The 16,546-nt window shown below is 43.1% G+C and overlaps 1 protein-coding gene across 2 annotated transcripts in view; it reads left to right on the top strand.

Moving 5' to 3' along the window:
* The window catches only part of LOC137320992 (aldehyde dehydrogenase 1A1-like), a 75,086-nt gene that overhangs the window by 34,997 nt on the left and 23,543 nt on the right, over positions 1–16,546 (top strand). For both annotated transcript variants that reach the window (XM_067983073.1, XM_067983071.1), the window contains exons 8-10: positions 3,003–3,116; positions 8,561–8,663; positions 11,667–11,851. In XM_067983073.1, the coding sequence (XP_067839174.1) occupies positions 3,003–3,116; positions 8,561–8,663; positions 11,667–11,851 (402 nt within the window). The remainder of the gene's footprint in view (positions 1–3,002; positions 3,117–8,560; positions 8,664–11,666; positions 11,852–16,546) is intronic.

The following is a 16,546-nucleotide window of genomic DNA, read 5'->3' as shown; positions in this document are numbered from 1 at the left end:
GCATATCTAATGCTCCTTCTCATTTCCCACATCTCCCTCCTCCCATAATCTTTTCTGACTCACATGCTGCACATGCTGTCAGCACGCACATCTTACTTGCTCCTCTCCCCACTCCACAACCCAGCCAGTTTCCCATTGTCATTTCAAATACCCAAGAACACGTGGAGGCACGGTCCGAGGAGGAGGAGAAGGAGGAGGAGGGAAACACTGAAGCCACACCCTCACTTGATCTGACACTTGCTTCCACCAGCTCACAGACTGACACTGCGCGTCCTTTAGAAGCTAGGTTAGAGGAGAGATCTGCACGTGGTGAGACACCGAGCACAAGTGCGCAGGAGCTGGGGCGGGGGGAACGGATACCACAGGCATCAGCTCGCCAGAGGGCGAGGTCGTTCACTAGTTCTGCTGCAGAGGAGTCAGATGAGGACTTCGATGGGCCAGGCTACAGAAGACGGCTGATGAGCATTCACCACCAAATGCTTGGGGCACTGGAAAGCCTGCCAGAAAGCCTGCGCACATTGAGAAGGGGCATGGAGGAGTCCAGCTCCAACTTGGCGCAGAGCTTGGAGCCCATCCTTTCCAACATGGAATGGGTGGTCACCTCCATCATCGCACCTGTGGAACCCACCATGATGCAGTGTCTGATGACCGATGTCACGGCTTCCATTGCAGCACAAACATCTGCCATCCAAGGTCTGACTGCTGCCTTGAAAGCTCAGACTGCTGCATTGGAAGCTCAGACTGCTGCTATTGTAGCTCTGGGGACCACTGTGGAATGAGGCTTCCAGGGCATTGCAGCATCCAGCAATCCGTTCTCCAGCTGATCACCAGGATTGCTGAGGCGCCACCCCAGGAGAGTGGCAGTGGCTCCATGGCAGTCGGACCTGCTGCCCTCTCTCAGGATGACAGCCTTCATGCTCCCACTTCTGCCACTCTGCCAGCGCCCCTGTTGTTGCCTATCAGCCAGCCAGGCCAGACTGCTGCAGCCCATGCTGAGATGGTGCAGCCTGAAGCCGGGCTGTCCCAGCCCAGAGCTGCTTGAGGTCATACTCCAAGGCCATCTGCACGCTCCTCCATTGAATGCCAGCAGCCTCCCACCCCCCATGCTCCAGCCACTGGGGAAGCACCTCGTAGGAGCACTGGGATAGGTAAAAGCACACGAACAAAAGGCACTAAGAGAATGCGCAAGGGTGAATAGTTCTGTTATGTTTGCAACATTTCATTTATTCATTGATAAATGAGATTTTGATTTTGCATTTGATGGTGGTTTTTATTTATGCAATGAGCTGAGAGGGAAACCAACGTGTAATCAGATGGAGGGCGATTTGATTGTCTTGCGGGAGCGGAAAGGTGAGGAGTGTAGGTGGTGAGCTGGGGGATGTAGTTCACATTATTGATAGCGGGCACGGATCAGGCGAGCAGAGCGCTTGCAGACAAGGCGTATGGTTCCAGTTGCACCCTTGCGTCTTCCTCCACTTCCTCTTCCGGCTCCACCCCTCCCCCACCTCCTCCTCCTCCTCAGCCTCTTCCTCCTCCTCCTCCTCAGCCTCTTCCTCCTCAGTCTCCTCCTCCTCCACCTCTGGCTCAGAGTCTTCTCCCATCATTGGTGGCAAAGGCTGGTACCTCATGATGGCGAGGTTGTGCAGCATGCAACATACCACCACAAATCTGCCCACCCACTCAGGGGAGTACTGCAGGGCTCCTCCAGACCGGTCCAGACAGCAGAAGCGTTGTTTGAGGAGGCCTATGGTGTGCTCCATGATGTTGCATGTGGCAGCATGGCTCTCATTATAGGCCTGCTGTGCACTTGTGCGTGGGTGACCTTCACAGCCACAGGCAGTGCTGTCCTTGCCCTGCTCTGAGGCTGCAGTTGTGGCCGCACCAGTTGACAGATCTCGGTCATGGCTTCCTTGGTGAACCTCAGACGTCGGATGCAATCCTCCTCGATCATGTTGAGATAAGAGAATTGGTCCCGGAAGGCCCTCATTGGATAGGGCCTGCTGCTCAGTGCCCTGCGCCTCCTCGTCCTCCGTCTCCTTGCAGCTTGACTTGTTATGTGTGGCCTCTCTGCGTGCTCCCAGGTATGCTCAATGCCCAGTGGGAGCCCTAGCAGATCACCCATGGTTGCCAGGAATGTTGTTCAACCATGGTTGTAACTTTCTGAACCATAGGGCAATACCTGCCAAACCACTCTCAAATGTATTCTAGGAACTTTCAGTAAGTATACGGAGCTTCAAAAAACACTTCCTATTCCACCAGCAGCCAGAAGCAATAATCCAGCAACTAACCTGCAACACCTGCATGGCCCCTTTAAATAGCGCTGGTGGGTTATCCTCCAGGCACTCTAATACATGTTCAGGTGTGCATGATTAAGACTGTGCGTTGAGTTGAGCATTAAGGTCCAAAATGATGTCTATCACTTTAAATCAGCATTGCATACTGATTGCATGCATTTTCTCCCTACTTTACATGCTTGCAGCGTTCGTTTTTTGCGCATGCGCTAACTCCTATACCAAGATGGCGTCCGGCACACGTCACGCTGGAAACATGCGTGTGCATCCAAGACGCCATCTTGGATGTCAGAGAGGCTGTGTAGCGCTGAAACAACAGGTGCTACATGGTCCAATTTAGCGCCCATTGAACTTTATGTATTGCCTTGCTTTTCTCAACTTACACCAGTGTGTAGTAGGTGGAAATTCTACCCAACTAATAATTATTTGCCATTTTCCCCGTAATGTTTCTTCCTGATTTTCCCCTATTGGTATGTGCAGTGTTTAAGTGGATTTGTAATCTGCCTCCATTTTCAGGATCATAAATCTTATTCTTAGCATTCTTTCAATATTGGCAGTCTGTAGCAGTTAGATAACCTTTTTTCACTACTGGTTAAAGTAATCTATAAACTAAAGAGCACAATGCATTCTTACCTAATTCTTCATAAAGTCTTATGAACATTAACTCACTGGGTTAATTTACTTTAAGGCTGTCATTGTTTTTCTCTGCAGGCAGGATTTCCTCCTGGGGTGGTGAATATTGTACCAGGATATGGATATACAGCAGGAGCAACTATAGCCAGTCATATGGACATAGATAAAGTAGCCTTCACCGGTTCTACTGAGGTACATTGAATTAAACACCATTCTTTGGTAGGAACTGTGCATATCTCAGATCAATTTAGAAGATTTTTTTTTAAATAATGTTGATAATTATTGTTTTTGACAAATTGCGGATTTCAAGGGTACTTTAACCAGATTTGGTGTCTCTAGGATTTGGAATTGGGTTGTGCTACTACAGTACACTTCATAGAGTCATAGAATCATAGAAAGTTACGGCACAGAAGGAGGTCATTGGGCCCATCGTGTCCGTGCCGGCTGAAAAAGAGCTATCCAGCTTAATCCCACTTTCTAGCACTCGGTCCATAGCTCTGTAGGTTACGGCACTTCAAGTGCACATCCAAGTACTTTTTTAATGAGTTGAGGGTTTCTGCCTCTACCATCCTTCCAGCAGTGAGTTCCAGACACCCACCATCCTCTGGGTGAAAAAATTCTCCTCAGCTCCCGTCTAATCCTTCTACCAATTACTTTAAATCTATGCCCCCTGGTTACTCACCCCACTGCTAAGGGAAATAGTTCCTCCCTATTCACTCTATCTAGTCCCGTCATAATTTAATATACCTCAATTAAATCACTCCTCAGCCTCCTTTGATCCAAAGAAAACAACCCCAGCCTATCCAATCTTTCCTCATAGCTAAAATTCTCCAGCCCTGGCAACATCCTCGGAAATCTCTTCTGTACCCTCTCTAGTGCAATCACATCTTTCCTGTAATGTGGTGACCAGAACTGTAAGCAGTACTCAAACTATGGCCTAACCAATGTTTTATACAGTTCTAGCATAACTGGCCTGCACTTATATTCTATGCCTCGGCTAATAAAGTAAAGTATCCCGTATGCCTTTTTAACCACCTTATCTACCTGTCCTGCTGCCTTCAGGGACCTGTGGACATGCACTCCAAGGTCCCTTTGTTCCTCTATACCTCTCAGTATCCTCCCATTTATTATGTACTCCCTTGTCTTGTTTGCCCTCCCTGAATGCATTACCTCACACTTCTCTGTATTAAATTCCATTTGCCACTTTTCTGCACATCTGACCAGTCCATTGATATCTTCCTGCAGTCTACAGCTTTCCTCCTCACTATCAACCACACGGCCAATTTTTGTATCACCTGCAAACTTCTTGATCAAGCCCCCCACATTCAAATCATTAATGTATACCACGAAAAGCAAGGGACCTAGTACTGAGCCTTGCGGGACCCAGCCTTCCAGTCGCAAAAACACCCATCAACTATTACCCTTTGCTTCTTGACACTGAACCAATTTTGGATCCAACTAGCCACTTTTCCTTGGATCCCATGAGCATTTACTTTTTTGACAAGTCTGCCATGTGAGATCTTGTCAAAAGCCTTGCTAAAATCCATGTACATTACATCAAACATGATACCCACATCGACCCTCCTTGTTACCTGCTCAAAAAATTCAATCAAGTTAGTCAAACACGACCTTCCCTTAACAAATCCTTGCTGACTGTTCTTGATTAACCCACACCTTTCTAAATGATGATTTATGCTGTTCCTCAGAATCGATTCCAATAACTTGCCCACCATCGAGGTTAGACTGATTGGCCTGTAATTATTCGGTCTATCTCTTTCTCCTTTTTTAAACAACGGTACAACATTACCAATCCTCCAATCCTCCAGAACCACGCCTGTAGCCAGGGAGGATTGGAAAATGATGGTCTGAGCCTCCACTGTTTCCTCCCTTACTTCTCTTAGCAGCCTGGGATATATTTAATCCGGGCCTGGCGATTTATCTACTTTCAAAGATGCTAACCCCCTTAATATTTCTTTTCTCGCTATGTTTATCCCATCCAATATTTCACACTCCTCCTCCTTAACTACAATCTCTGCTTTGTCCCCCTCTTTTTTTGAAAACAGACGCAAAGTGTTCATTAAGAACCTTACCCACATCTTCCGCCTCCACACATAGGTTGCCTTTTTGGTCTCTAATAGGCCCTACTCTTTCCTTAGTTATCCTCTTGCTCTTTATGTATTTATAAAACATTTTTGGGTTTTCCTTAATTTTACTTGCCAGTATTTTTTCATGCCCTCTCTTTGCTTTCCTTATTTCCTTTTTAATTTCACCCCTGCACTTTCTATACTCCTCTAGGCTTTCTGCAGTATTGAGTTCTTGTGTCTGACATAAGCTTCCCTTTTTTGCCTTATCTTACCCTGTATGCTCCTTGTCATCTAGGGGGCTCTAGATTTGGCAGTCCCACCCTTTCTCTTTGTGGGAACATGTTTACTCTGAACCCCTTGAATTTCCTCCTTGAATGCCTCCCACTGCTCTGACACTGATTTACCTTCAAGTAGCTGTTTCTAATCCACTTTTGCTAAATAACTTTTCAGCTTAGTAAAATTGGCCTTTCCCCAATTTAGAACTTTTACTCCTGTTCTATCTCTGTCCTTTCCGATAACTATGCTAAATCTAACTGAATTATGATCACTGCCATCAAAATGCTCTCCCATTGATACTCCTTCCACCTGCCCAGCTTCATTCCCTAAAACTAAATCCAGAACTGTCCCCCCCCCTCTTATTAAGCTTGCTATGTACTGGCTAAAAAAGTTCTCCTGAATGTAATTTAAGAATTCTGCACCCTCTATACCATTCACACTGTTTGTATTCCAGTTAATATTAGGGTAGTTGAAATCCCCTACTATCACTGCCCTATTGTTTTTGCACTTTTCAGAAATTTGCCTACAAATTTGCTCTTCTATCTCCCTCTGACTGTTTGGGGGCCTATAGTACACTCCCAGCAGTGTGACTGCCCCTTTTTTGTTCTTTATCTCAACCCATATGGCCTCATTTGATGATCCTTCTAACATATTATCCCTCCTCACAGCCATAATTGTTCCTTTAACCAATATTGCCACCCCCTCCTTTTTTATCCCCCTCTCTATCTTGTCTGAAAACCCAGTAGCCAGGAACTTTGAGCTGCCATTCCTGCCCCTGTTTAAGCCATGTTTCTGTAATAGCTAAAATATTGTGTCTATCTGTGCCCTTAGCTCATCTGCCTTATTCACTATACTCCTTGCATTGAGGTATATACCATTAAGCACTAACAAACTCATTTGTTATCTAGTTTCTAACCTTTGCTAGAACCTTCAGTGCATTCAACATAGGGATGAACATTTTTCTAAATTTCTGTGAATCAAAATATCATTTCAAAATTTGAATCCCAAACTTCAAATCCCAGCAGACAAATGTGAAGAACCTCAGCTAGATTGCTGATGAAGTCACATGCATACTGAAAAGCCTCAAATGTGCTTCCCACCAAGACTACTACAGAGCTGACACAAAGGCCCTGAAATTCTGTTCAGTCTCCTGCTGTAGCTACGGTGGGCAATCAGCAAACCTACACCAACCACCACAAATTAACTGTAGACTCACTGCTAGACCATTTCCTTTTTTCCCCACTCATCTATGAAGGATTGAAACAGGAATATATAAGTCTTAATAATTAATAGTGCATTCCTTTTTTGCTGTAGCTGCAGTACCACAGATATTATTTGGAAATGTGATTTATCTCTCTTCAGACATGTGCATAGCAGGAAACATGTATCTGGTGATAGAAAATTAGATAACACATTCATAGAAGCACTTTTGTCTTTTTGGCATTTTCATGGTCCCAGCAACACAAAAACCACTGGGGTCATTTTCATTTCCAGTATATAGTGGGAGTGTGGTGGGTGGGGCAGCTGCTCCATCTGTCCAATGCAATTGGCAGAAGGTCAAATCAATTTTCATGGTTGGGCCTCATTTACATTGAATAGTTGAACTGCTAATACTAATTGCAGTCTTTATAGGCAGTTGGCTGATTGGGAGGGCGGGAAATCTGGTGAGGTGACTGCTGCTTAAAGGCAGCCTACAGCCTCTTAAAGGGGAGGTGTACTTTTCAAAGGTGAACACTAATTTACTGAAGCAGCAGGCTGCATGATGTTACCTAGGGAACCCAGATTCTCCAATGCAGCCATGGAAGTGCTCATAGAGTAAGTGAGCAACAGGAAGAAGGTCTTCTTCCTCTCTGATGGGTAACAGATGTCTCATCAAATTAGCCTGCAACAATGGAGAGGGATGGCTGAGTAGGTCACTACCAGCAACATTGTTCTGGGGACCTGGCTGCAGTGCAGGAAGAAATTTAATGACCTCACCAGGACTGCCAAGGTAAGACTCCCCTTCGCATCTCTCTTACTGTCTGTACAGAACTGCAGCGCCCTGCTTTAGCTCCAGCATATCAATCCTTCCTTCCCTGCTTCCCTTTGATCACAATGGGATACTTCACTATGCCTCCTTCTGCTTGCACTGACATGCTCAAGACCTGCTGCCCTCACAACTACTTTCCCTCTTGGCCACAATTGTTGTTTCTTCCTCTCAGAATGCAATCTATGTTAAATTGCCTCACACATCTACAAAAACCCTATGAAAGGATACACACTAACCCACTGCCAGTCTTCTTGCAGGAGAAGCTGGCACATAACCAAAGGGAGAGTTGAAGAACAAGAGGAAGTCATGTTACACTGCAAACCTGAAACCAATGGAGGAGATTGCCATTGACTTATTTGGCAGGGAGAGGGCATGCGACATTAGAGATAGCGAGGCCACACCCAGCATCTTCCCTTCCTTTTCTCTTTCTACTTAACTCTCTCACTCTCACAAACACATGTGCACACACACACTCAGCATGACAACCTGTTGCTACATTGTATTACCACTCATCAGCTACTTCTTACCCTTGCTAACCTTTATCCTTCTGCCCTTTTTCTAGGTCATTTGACAACTGGGGCCCTGCAAGCACAAAAATTGTGGAAGACAACCCTCCCAAAGATGCACCATCACTTACTCTTACCCTTCCAAGCACCAGTACAGAAATTGGCACCCCGTATGATGTAGATAGTGAGTTAGAGGGATTTGCACTAGGTGATTCACATAGCAGAAGTGAGCAGGAACAAGTTCAGGTGGGAAGGAGGGCCCAACTTTTAAAAGAAAATGTGTTTTGTGCACCAGCAGTGCTCAATGCATTGGACTGCCTGCCAGGGAGCTCTGCAACATGTCGGAGCATGTGCAAGAGCCCATTAAAACATGTGTGGGGTTCTGGCACATGATATCAGCACTCTGCAGTCAACTATAGAGTGTGTGGTCACCTCAATGGATGCTGCAGTTGGGCCCTTCTTGCAGGAGTTGGTGGTGGAGGCCACTGAATAACAATCAGAAGCAAGAGTCCTAGTGGATTTTTCTCTCCCTAACCTTGGATACTTCTAATGTCATCCCACTGAGATCAGCTAAATCAGCATAGAACAGGAATTGAATGCTTTCATGTTTGCCTACAAAATATTTGTCACTACACTTCAAAGTTATTAATTGTACGTGAAACATTTTGAGTGCAATATAAATGTAAGTCTTCATTTATGTGGATATCATATTCACAATTATAATTATAATTTTTCACTCAGGTTGGTAAACTAATACAGGAGGCAGCAGGCAAGAGTAATCTAAAGAGAGTAACACTGGAACTTGGAGGGAAGAATCCAAACATCATATTTGCTGATGCAGACTGTTAGTATTAAAACTTATTTCTATTCTTAAAGTTCATGTTTATCAGATGTCTCACCTGTTTTTCTTATTTGGTATCAAGATGTGGGTGGTATTGGCAAGGCTGTGTTTACTGTCCATGTCTAGTTATCTCAAGAAGATGGTGGTGGTGCTTCTGTCAATTTTGATCCAGCAATGATGAAAGATTGGTGATACATGTTCAAGCCAGGAGAGTGCGAGTCTTGGAGGGGAACTTGGAGTTAATGGTGTTCCCATGATCTTGCTGATCTTGTCTTTCTTGGTGGTAGTGGACAGGAGCTGGAAAGTGCTGGCAAAGTGACCTTTTTAGCGTTGTTGCAGTGCCTCCTCTAGATAGTACATTCTGCAGCCACAGTGTGCTAGCGGTGGAGGGAAGGAAATTGAGACCAGAGGCAAGGGCGCCAATCAAGCAGACTACTCTGTCCTTGATGGTGTCAAGCTGGTGCTGTTGAAGGCCAGAGAGAGGTGGTTGGGCTTTTTCTTGTTGGAGATGGTCATTGCTTAGCACTATGTGGTGCAGATGTTATCTGCCACTTGTCAGCCCAAGCCTGGATATTGTTCAGCTCCTGCTGTAGGCTGGCATGGGCTGCTTCATTATTTTCCTCTTTGAAGGAGTATGTTCTTCATCCTTGTGTCTTCTTGTTTTTTTTAGAAGTGATATTATTGAGTTTGTAATTTTGCTTTTGAGTTCAGATGCATTGGGGTAGATTTGAACTTTCACCACCGAGCAGCAAATTTGACATCATGGATCGGCCACCCATTCCACACCCTACCCAATTTTCCTTTCAAGGAAAATCAGGTGGGTGTATAACTGGCAGCGATCAGGCAAGGCTGAGTTTACCACCCAGCGGTGAAAGATAAAATCTACCCCATGGTGTTAAATTATAATCAAACTACAATAACTATTGGCCAACAGACTGTGGGGGTAGAGTTTCCACTTTGGAAAAATGCGCTCGAAATTGCACTGGTTAGGTTACAGTTCAGGTTTCCGATCAAATTCATTTGCAGAATTACAAATGTAAAATCTTCAATGTACCAGCGCAATCGGGCAGCGTAATAGAACATAATCATTTCTATTGTTACCATTAAAAGTATTCCTTGATATATTTAAGAGTGGTGACCTGGTGCAGTTTTATTAATATTGCTGAAAATGGGTTTATCACCAAAAATAAGTATTTTTAATAAGGGTGTCCAGTCCTCCACTTGTAAGTAACCTGATTTAAAATTACTTAAAATGACTTTAAAAAAACTATACTGAACCATTTAATAGTTTCATTGGTGCACATTAGTCAGTTTCTACGTAAATTAAATATTTTTTGATATAAAACTTTAAAAACATGCCTACTAGTGCCAGTGCGCTGAAGAAAATGAGCGCAATTTGAAGAGCCTTCCCTAACCAGCGCAATTGGCGGAAACTCACAAAATCGACCTGGAGGCGAGGCTAATTTTGTGGGCGGAGCCTGATCCGGGTGAATTGAATCTTAAACCACCGTAAAAGATCGCGGAAAACATGAACGTAAATTCTCCAATCTTTTACGCTGGTTCGCCCAATTTCGCTCCAGTTGTGCTGATGTTACTCGCGGAATCGAGCAGAAACTCTACCCTTGTATATTTTATTTTATTGTAATGGGATTTGACAAAGCAGCTTAAATGTTTACTGGAAACTGTTGTAATGCTTATTGTTGCATTCTGAAATTACCTGGGAGCTAGTTGCACAATAATTAATTTTCTGGGTTTCACCATTTAGAAACTTGAACACAGCTATCAATGAATTTTAGTTTCTTGAAATGAATACAGCATAAAAACTGTTAATTCAGAAGTCCAGTTGTAATTGATTAACTGTGGCCAAAAATCAAACAATGATTCATTAACCAGAAAGTGGCCATTGCACCTTTTTGGCCGAGTCTTCTGTTCTCCATTTGCTGTCATTCCTGTTGTGATATATAGTAGTAGCTCACAAACTATGCCAAGATCTCACTCATGTGGAGTAATATCAGGGGGAAAATCTCATAAATCCAAAACTGAGTTTGTTACAACACCACCAGAATAGCTCATTGAAATTACTTAAGGCAACAGTGAATGGCAATAAAACTGCCACAGCACAAGGTACATTTTCCCAAGTTAACTATTTAACTACAATACGTGACCAGGCACTTGGTGAACTGCTCTCGCTCCAATCACACTCAGTTGACTATAACATGATTTACTTGGGTCCCTTGGATCCCAAGCCCCTGTTGTTTGCTGTGAAGCTTATCCCTCCTCCCCCTCTCCCCCCCTCCCCCCACAGCAGCCTGGCAGTAAGAGAGACCTGACTTGAGGGTCTCCGTGCTGGCAATAATAATGACATTTCTAAGAAATTATCAGATAAAATAATGGTGATATTATTTTCTTTATGGAAGAGGAGACAACAAGTACTCTCCCAGAGTTTCCTTCCTCTGTAAGTGGAGGATCAATTGGGAACCGGTAAATTAGATTAAAAATAAACTGTTCAGTGAGATCAATCCATAGAACTCCCAGGCTTTGCTACAAAAGCCAGAATATTCCCCTATTTCTGGTTAAGGGCTATTAGTAACATTTTAAGTTTTGCTTTGTATGTATTCAATTTCATAATCTATTATCAAATTATTTAATATAAATTGTGAATAATATAACTTCACGTAATTACTTTCAAAGTGTAAAAACACTAGGTCATAAACTTGAGTGCATGTTAATATTTAATAAATGGATCAAGTCAATGTGATGTGAGTAGCACGTCCAGGTGATTTTGCTGTTGTAAAACGTGGCTTTAATGATTATTCTATATGATCGTACAAGATCCTTTTAGGTTTCTAGGAGAACCCCTGTGGGATTAAATAGAACAAATTATAATTCTATTGGAATGCTGGATTTGAACTCTTATAAATAAATTAAACTGTATGAATTTTCCCCAAATGATATCCCATATTTTCAAATATGAATGACTGTGCTAACCTGACTTATATTTTGCAGTGGATTTTGCCGTAGAACAGGCTCATCATGGTCTCTTCTTCAATCAGGGACAGTGCTGTTTGGCAGGATCCAGAATATTTGTGGAGGAATCTGTCTACAAAGAATTTGTCTGCAAGAGCACTACACTAGCACAGAAGCGTGTTATCGGAAATCCTTTACATGTAGCAGTCACTCATGGGCCGCAGGTATCGGAGAAAAGGTGTTACATGGAATGTACTGTAGACTAAATGAGGAGTTAAGATGATGTTATATGTTATGGGAGACCCCTTGTAATATGAAAATCAAGGTCCTAAGACATATATCAGACCCCAATTGCAATTTTGAGGTACAAAAGGGTGAATCATACATCACTCATGCTCTGCCCATTAGTACCCCCTTAAAGGGAGTGCTGGAAATGGCTGAGAAAGTGGACAAAGTTTCTTCTTAACTTTTATTTTTGTGGGGCCAGGAGGAGCAGGAATGCTCTTCCTGAGCCCACAAAAAACTCTGGCCTGTGCAAAGCCCACCACCGAATCACCAACCCTCCCCCCCAAGCTCTGTTTATTTGCCAACTGATTTCCCAACTTCCCCAATCGGCGAGCTGCTGGTTTGGGACCCACAGCTCGCCAGCACCCGCCAAGTGAGACCTGAGCCTCAAATTGGCTCGAGCCCCATAGCATGAGCAATGGATGGGACGTGGGTGTGTTCTACTTGCCAACTGCCCGTTGTGTGCCTCAAATTAAAATCGGCCCCACTGTGTGTAGAAACTAGGGTTTCAAATTCAGACCTGGAAAAAAATGATGTCACCACACTGTTTCCATAAAAATCCTAAATGAATTAAATGTATTAATTTCAGGACAGTCCACAGTGTAAAAGTTAAATTTGGAAACCTAGCGAGAATTTAAATATAAGCAGTGGTAATCCCATTCATTGTGTTGATTGGTGCTTGTTTAAGATTGGAGCCAGGATATATCATCAGCACAACGTAAAATCAGAGGAGACCAAACTTCCACAGACCTATGGCTCATGTGATATCAGACAGCTCAATCCTGTTGTTAAATGCAGAGTATAAATATATTTCAGACTTTAGTACTGTCCCTCTGTTAACCACAGCTCTGTGATTAATCATTGCCACTTATTAAAATAAAACCCAATTGCAATATCATTTATTATCTCACTGAACTGTTAAATATAGGATAAAAGTTTTGTACCTATCCCATTTAATTGAAATGATTTATCCTGGCCTATTCTTTAATGTTGAACAATGTCACAATGTCACAGCATTAACTTAATGTGATAATGGAATGAGCTGATGACTGTGGGAGCATTTATTATCAGTCTTTGAATATGATACTGTAACAGTAAAGTTCGTCACATCAGCATTACAGTATTATCTGGCAACAATAGATTGCAATAATTGCAATACATTGTCTTCCCAAGACACTGAGTTATAGGAAGTCTACTGAATTATCATTTTCACTGAGACAACAATTGATGATTCATAGTCACAAGAAGCAATAATAACAGATTTAGACGGATATTATACTGAAAGGTACATATTACTGTATTTGAAACATAACACATTTGCCCTTGTGATTACACTATGGGATACTAACTCACCAACATTTAAACAACACAAAAATTAAACTGCAGATACTGGAAATTTGAAATAAAAACCCAAAACTCTGGAAATGCTCAGCAGGCCGGGAGAGAAAATAGGATTAGCATTTCAGGTCAATGAGCTTTTGCCTAATGTCATCAACCTGAAATGTTAACTCTGTTTCTCTTGCCGCAGATGCTGCCTGACCTGCTGAGTGTTTCCAGCATTTTCGGTTTTTATTTCACCAACATTTAACAAATTTATCTGAAGTTCCTCTCTGCTATTATAAACAAACGAACATACAAGTTAAGAGCAGGAGTAGGCCATTCGGCCCCTCGAGCCTGCTCTGCCATTTGATAAAATCATGGCTGATCTGATTGTGACCTCAACCCTACTTTCCCATCTACCTACTATAACCTTTGACTCCCTTGTTAATCAGGAATCTATCTAACTCAGCCTTAAAAAATAGTCAGTGACCCTGTCTCCACCGCTCTCTGGGGAAGGGAGTTCCACAGACTTATGACCCTCTGAGAGAAAAAAATTCTCCTCATCTCCGGCTTAAATGGGAGATCCTTTTTTAAACCGTGTCCCCTAGTTCTAGTCTCTCCTAGAAGGGGAAACATCCTCACAGCATCTACCCCTTCAAGTCCCCTCAGGATCTTATATGTTTCAATAAGATCACTTATTCTTCTAAACTCCAATGTATACAGGCCCAACTTGTCCAACCTTTCCTCATAAGATAATCCCCTCATCCCAGGAATCAGTCGAGTGAACCTTCTCTGAATCACCTCTAAAGCAATTATGTCCTTTCTTAAATAAGGAGACCAAAACTGCACACAGTATTCTAGATGTGGTCTCGCCAATGCCCTGTACAACTGTAGCAAAACATCTCTACTTTTATATTCCATTCCTCTTGCAATAAATGACAACATTCCATTTACCTCCCTAATCACTTGCTGTACCTGCATACTAACTTTTTGTGATTCATGTGCTAGAACACCCAGATCCCTCTGTACCTCAGAGTTCTGCAATCTCTCTCCATTTAAATAATATACTGTTTTTCTATTCCTCCTGCTAAAGTGGACAAGTTCACATTTTCCCACATTATAGTCCATCTGCTAAATTTTTGTCCACTCACTTAACCTATCTATATCCCTTTGCAGACTCCTTATGTCCCCTTTACAACTTTTACTTTCCTACCTACCTTTGTGTTATCAGCAAATTTAGCAACCATACATTTGGTCCCTTCATCCAAGTCATTGATATAGATTGTAAATAGTTGAGGCCCAAGCACTGATCCCTGTGGCACTCTACTCATTACATCTTGCCAACCTGAAAATGACCCATTTATGCCTACTCTCTGTTTTCTGTTAGCTAACCAATCCTTTATCCATGCTAATATGTTACTCCCTACACCATGAGCTCTTATTTTGTGACCCTTTGATGTGGCACCTTGCCAAATGCCTTCTGGAAATCCAAGTACACCACATCCACAGGATCCCCTTTATCCACGTTGCTTGTTACTTCCACAAAGAACTCGAATAAGTTAGTCAAACACGATTTCCCTTTCACAAAGCCGTGTTGACTCTGCCTGATTGCAATGAGATTTTCTAGGTGCCCTGCTATAACCTCCTTAATAATAGATTCTAGCATTTTCCCTGTGACAGATGTTAAGCTAAGTGGCCTGTGGTTTTCTGCTTTCTGTCTCCCTCCTTTCTTGAATAGAGGAGTTACATTCGCTATTTTACAATCTGATGGGACCCTTCCAGACTCTAGAGAATTTTGGAAAATTAATACCAATGCATCTACTATCTCTGCAGCCGCTTCTTTTAAGACCCTAGGATGAAGTCCGTCAGGACCTGGGGACTTGTCAGCATTTAATTCTAATAATTTTTCAGAACCCTTTCCCTGGTGATTGTAAATGTTTTAAGTTCCTCCCTCCTTTTCACCTCTTGATTCACAGTTATTTCCGGCATGTTATTTGTATCCTCTACAGTGAAGATGGATGCAAAATATCTGTTCAATTCATCCACCATTTCCTGTTCTCCATTATTGATTCCCCAGACTCACTCTCTAGAGGACCAACGCTCACTTTACTTACTCTTTTTATTTTAAATACCTGTAGAAACTCTTACTATCTGTTTTTATATTTCTAGCTAGCTTTCTCTCATACTCCAATTTCTCCCTCCTTATTATTCTTTTAGTCATTCTTTGCTGTTTTCTGTATTCTGTCCAACCTTCTGACCTGCCACTAATCTTCCCGGAATTATATGCTTTTTCTTTCAATTTGATATTATCTTTAGCCACGGATGGTACGTCCTTCCTCTAGAGTCTTTCTCACTGGAATGTATCTTCGCTGAGTGTTATGAAATATCTCATTAACTGTCTGCCACTGCATCTCTACTGACCTATCCCTTAACCTAATTTCCCAGTTCACTTTAGCCAGCTCTGTCTTCATGCCTTCATAAATGCCTTTATTTAAATTGCAAACACTAGTCTTAGACTTACTCTTCTCTCCCTCAAACTGAATGTTAATCATATTGTGATCACTACTACCTAGAGGCTCCTTCACAATGAGGTCATTAATAAATCATGTCTCATTACACATTACCAGATCAGAATAGCCTGCTCTCTGGTTGGCTCTGGAATGTGCTGCTCTAAGAAACTGTCCCGAAAGCATTCTATGAACTCATCTTCCAGGCTACTTAACAGGTTAATGTTTCACTAAACTAGTGGACAAAGGAATTTCAGACAAGCATACGAAGTGTTCATATATTAGTATCCGATGACTTAATTTCAGGCCCATTGGGCTCGATTTTGAAAGGGCGGTGGGATGCGGGGTGTGGGGGGGTTCAATGGGCGCGCGGGTAACCTGACTAATAAAGTCCTACCATTTCCCACAATTAACTTGCGATCGCAAGTTAATTGGTGCCCCTTAACGTGGCTTCCGGGTTTACCGTCCGAAAGCTGCGCAGTGGGCAGTCTGCGCACCCACATGACAGGCTGTCACCTGGAGCGGCTCTATTTAAAAGGCCATTGCTCTATGGCTGCAGCAAACACCAAAAGGCACAATGGAGCAGCACGGGGCAAGGCTGCTCCAAGATCTAATGATGCCTCACTGCTGCAGCTACTGGCCGGGGTGAGGAGGAGGTGGGAAGTGTTTTACCACGTGGTCGTAAGGAAGTGCCCTGCCTCTGCCACCAAGAAGGCCTGGCTCAAGGTGGCAGAGGAGGTCACCAGAAGCAGCAACATCTCCCACACCTGGGTCTAGTGCAGGAAGCGCTTCAATGACCTAACCAGG

Source organism: Heptranchias perlo, chromosome 4 (assembly GCF_035084215.1).
Source record: "Heptranchias perlo isolate sHepPer1 chromosome 4, sHepPer1.hap1, whole genome shotgun sequence".
Lineage (NCBI taxonomy): Eukaryota > Metazoa > Chordata > Chondrichthyes > Hexanchiformes > Hexanchidae > Heptranchias > Heptranchias perlo.
The sequence above is the reverse complement of the archived record's forward strand: the minus strand, read 5'-3'. Positions and strand labels throughout refer to the sequence as shown.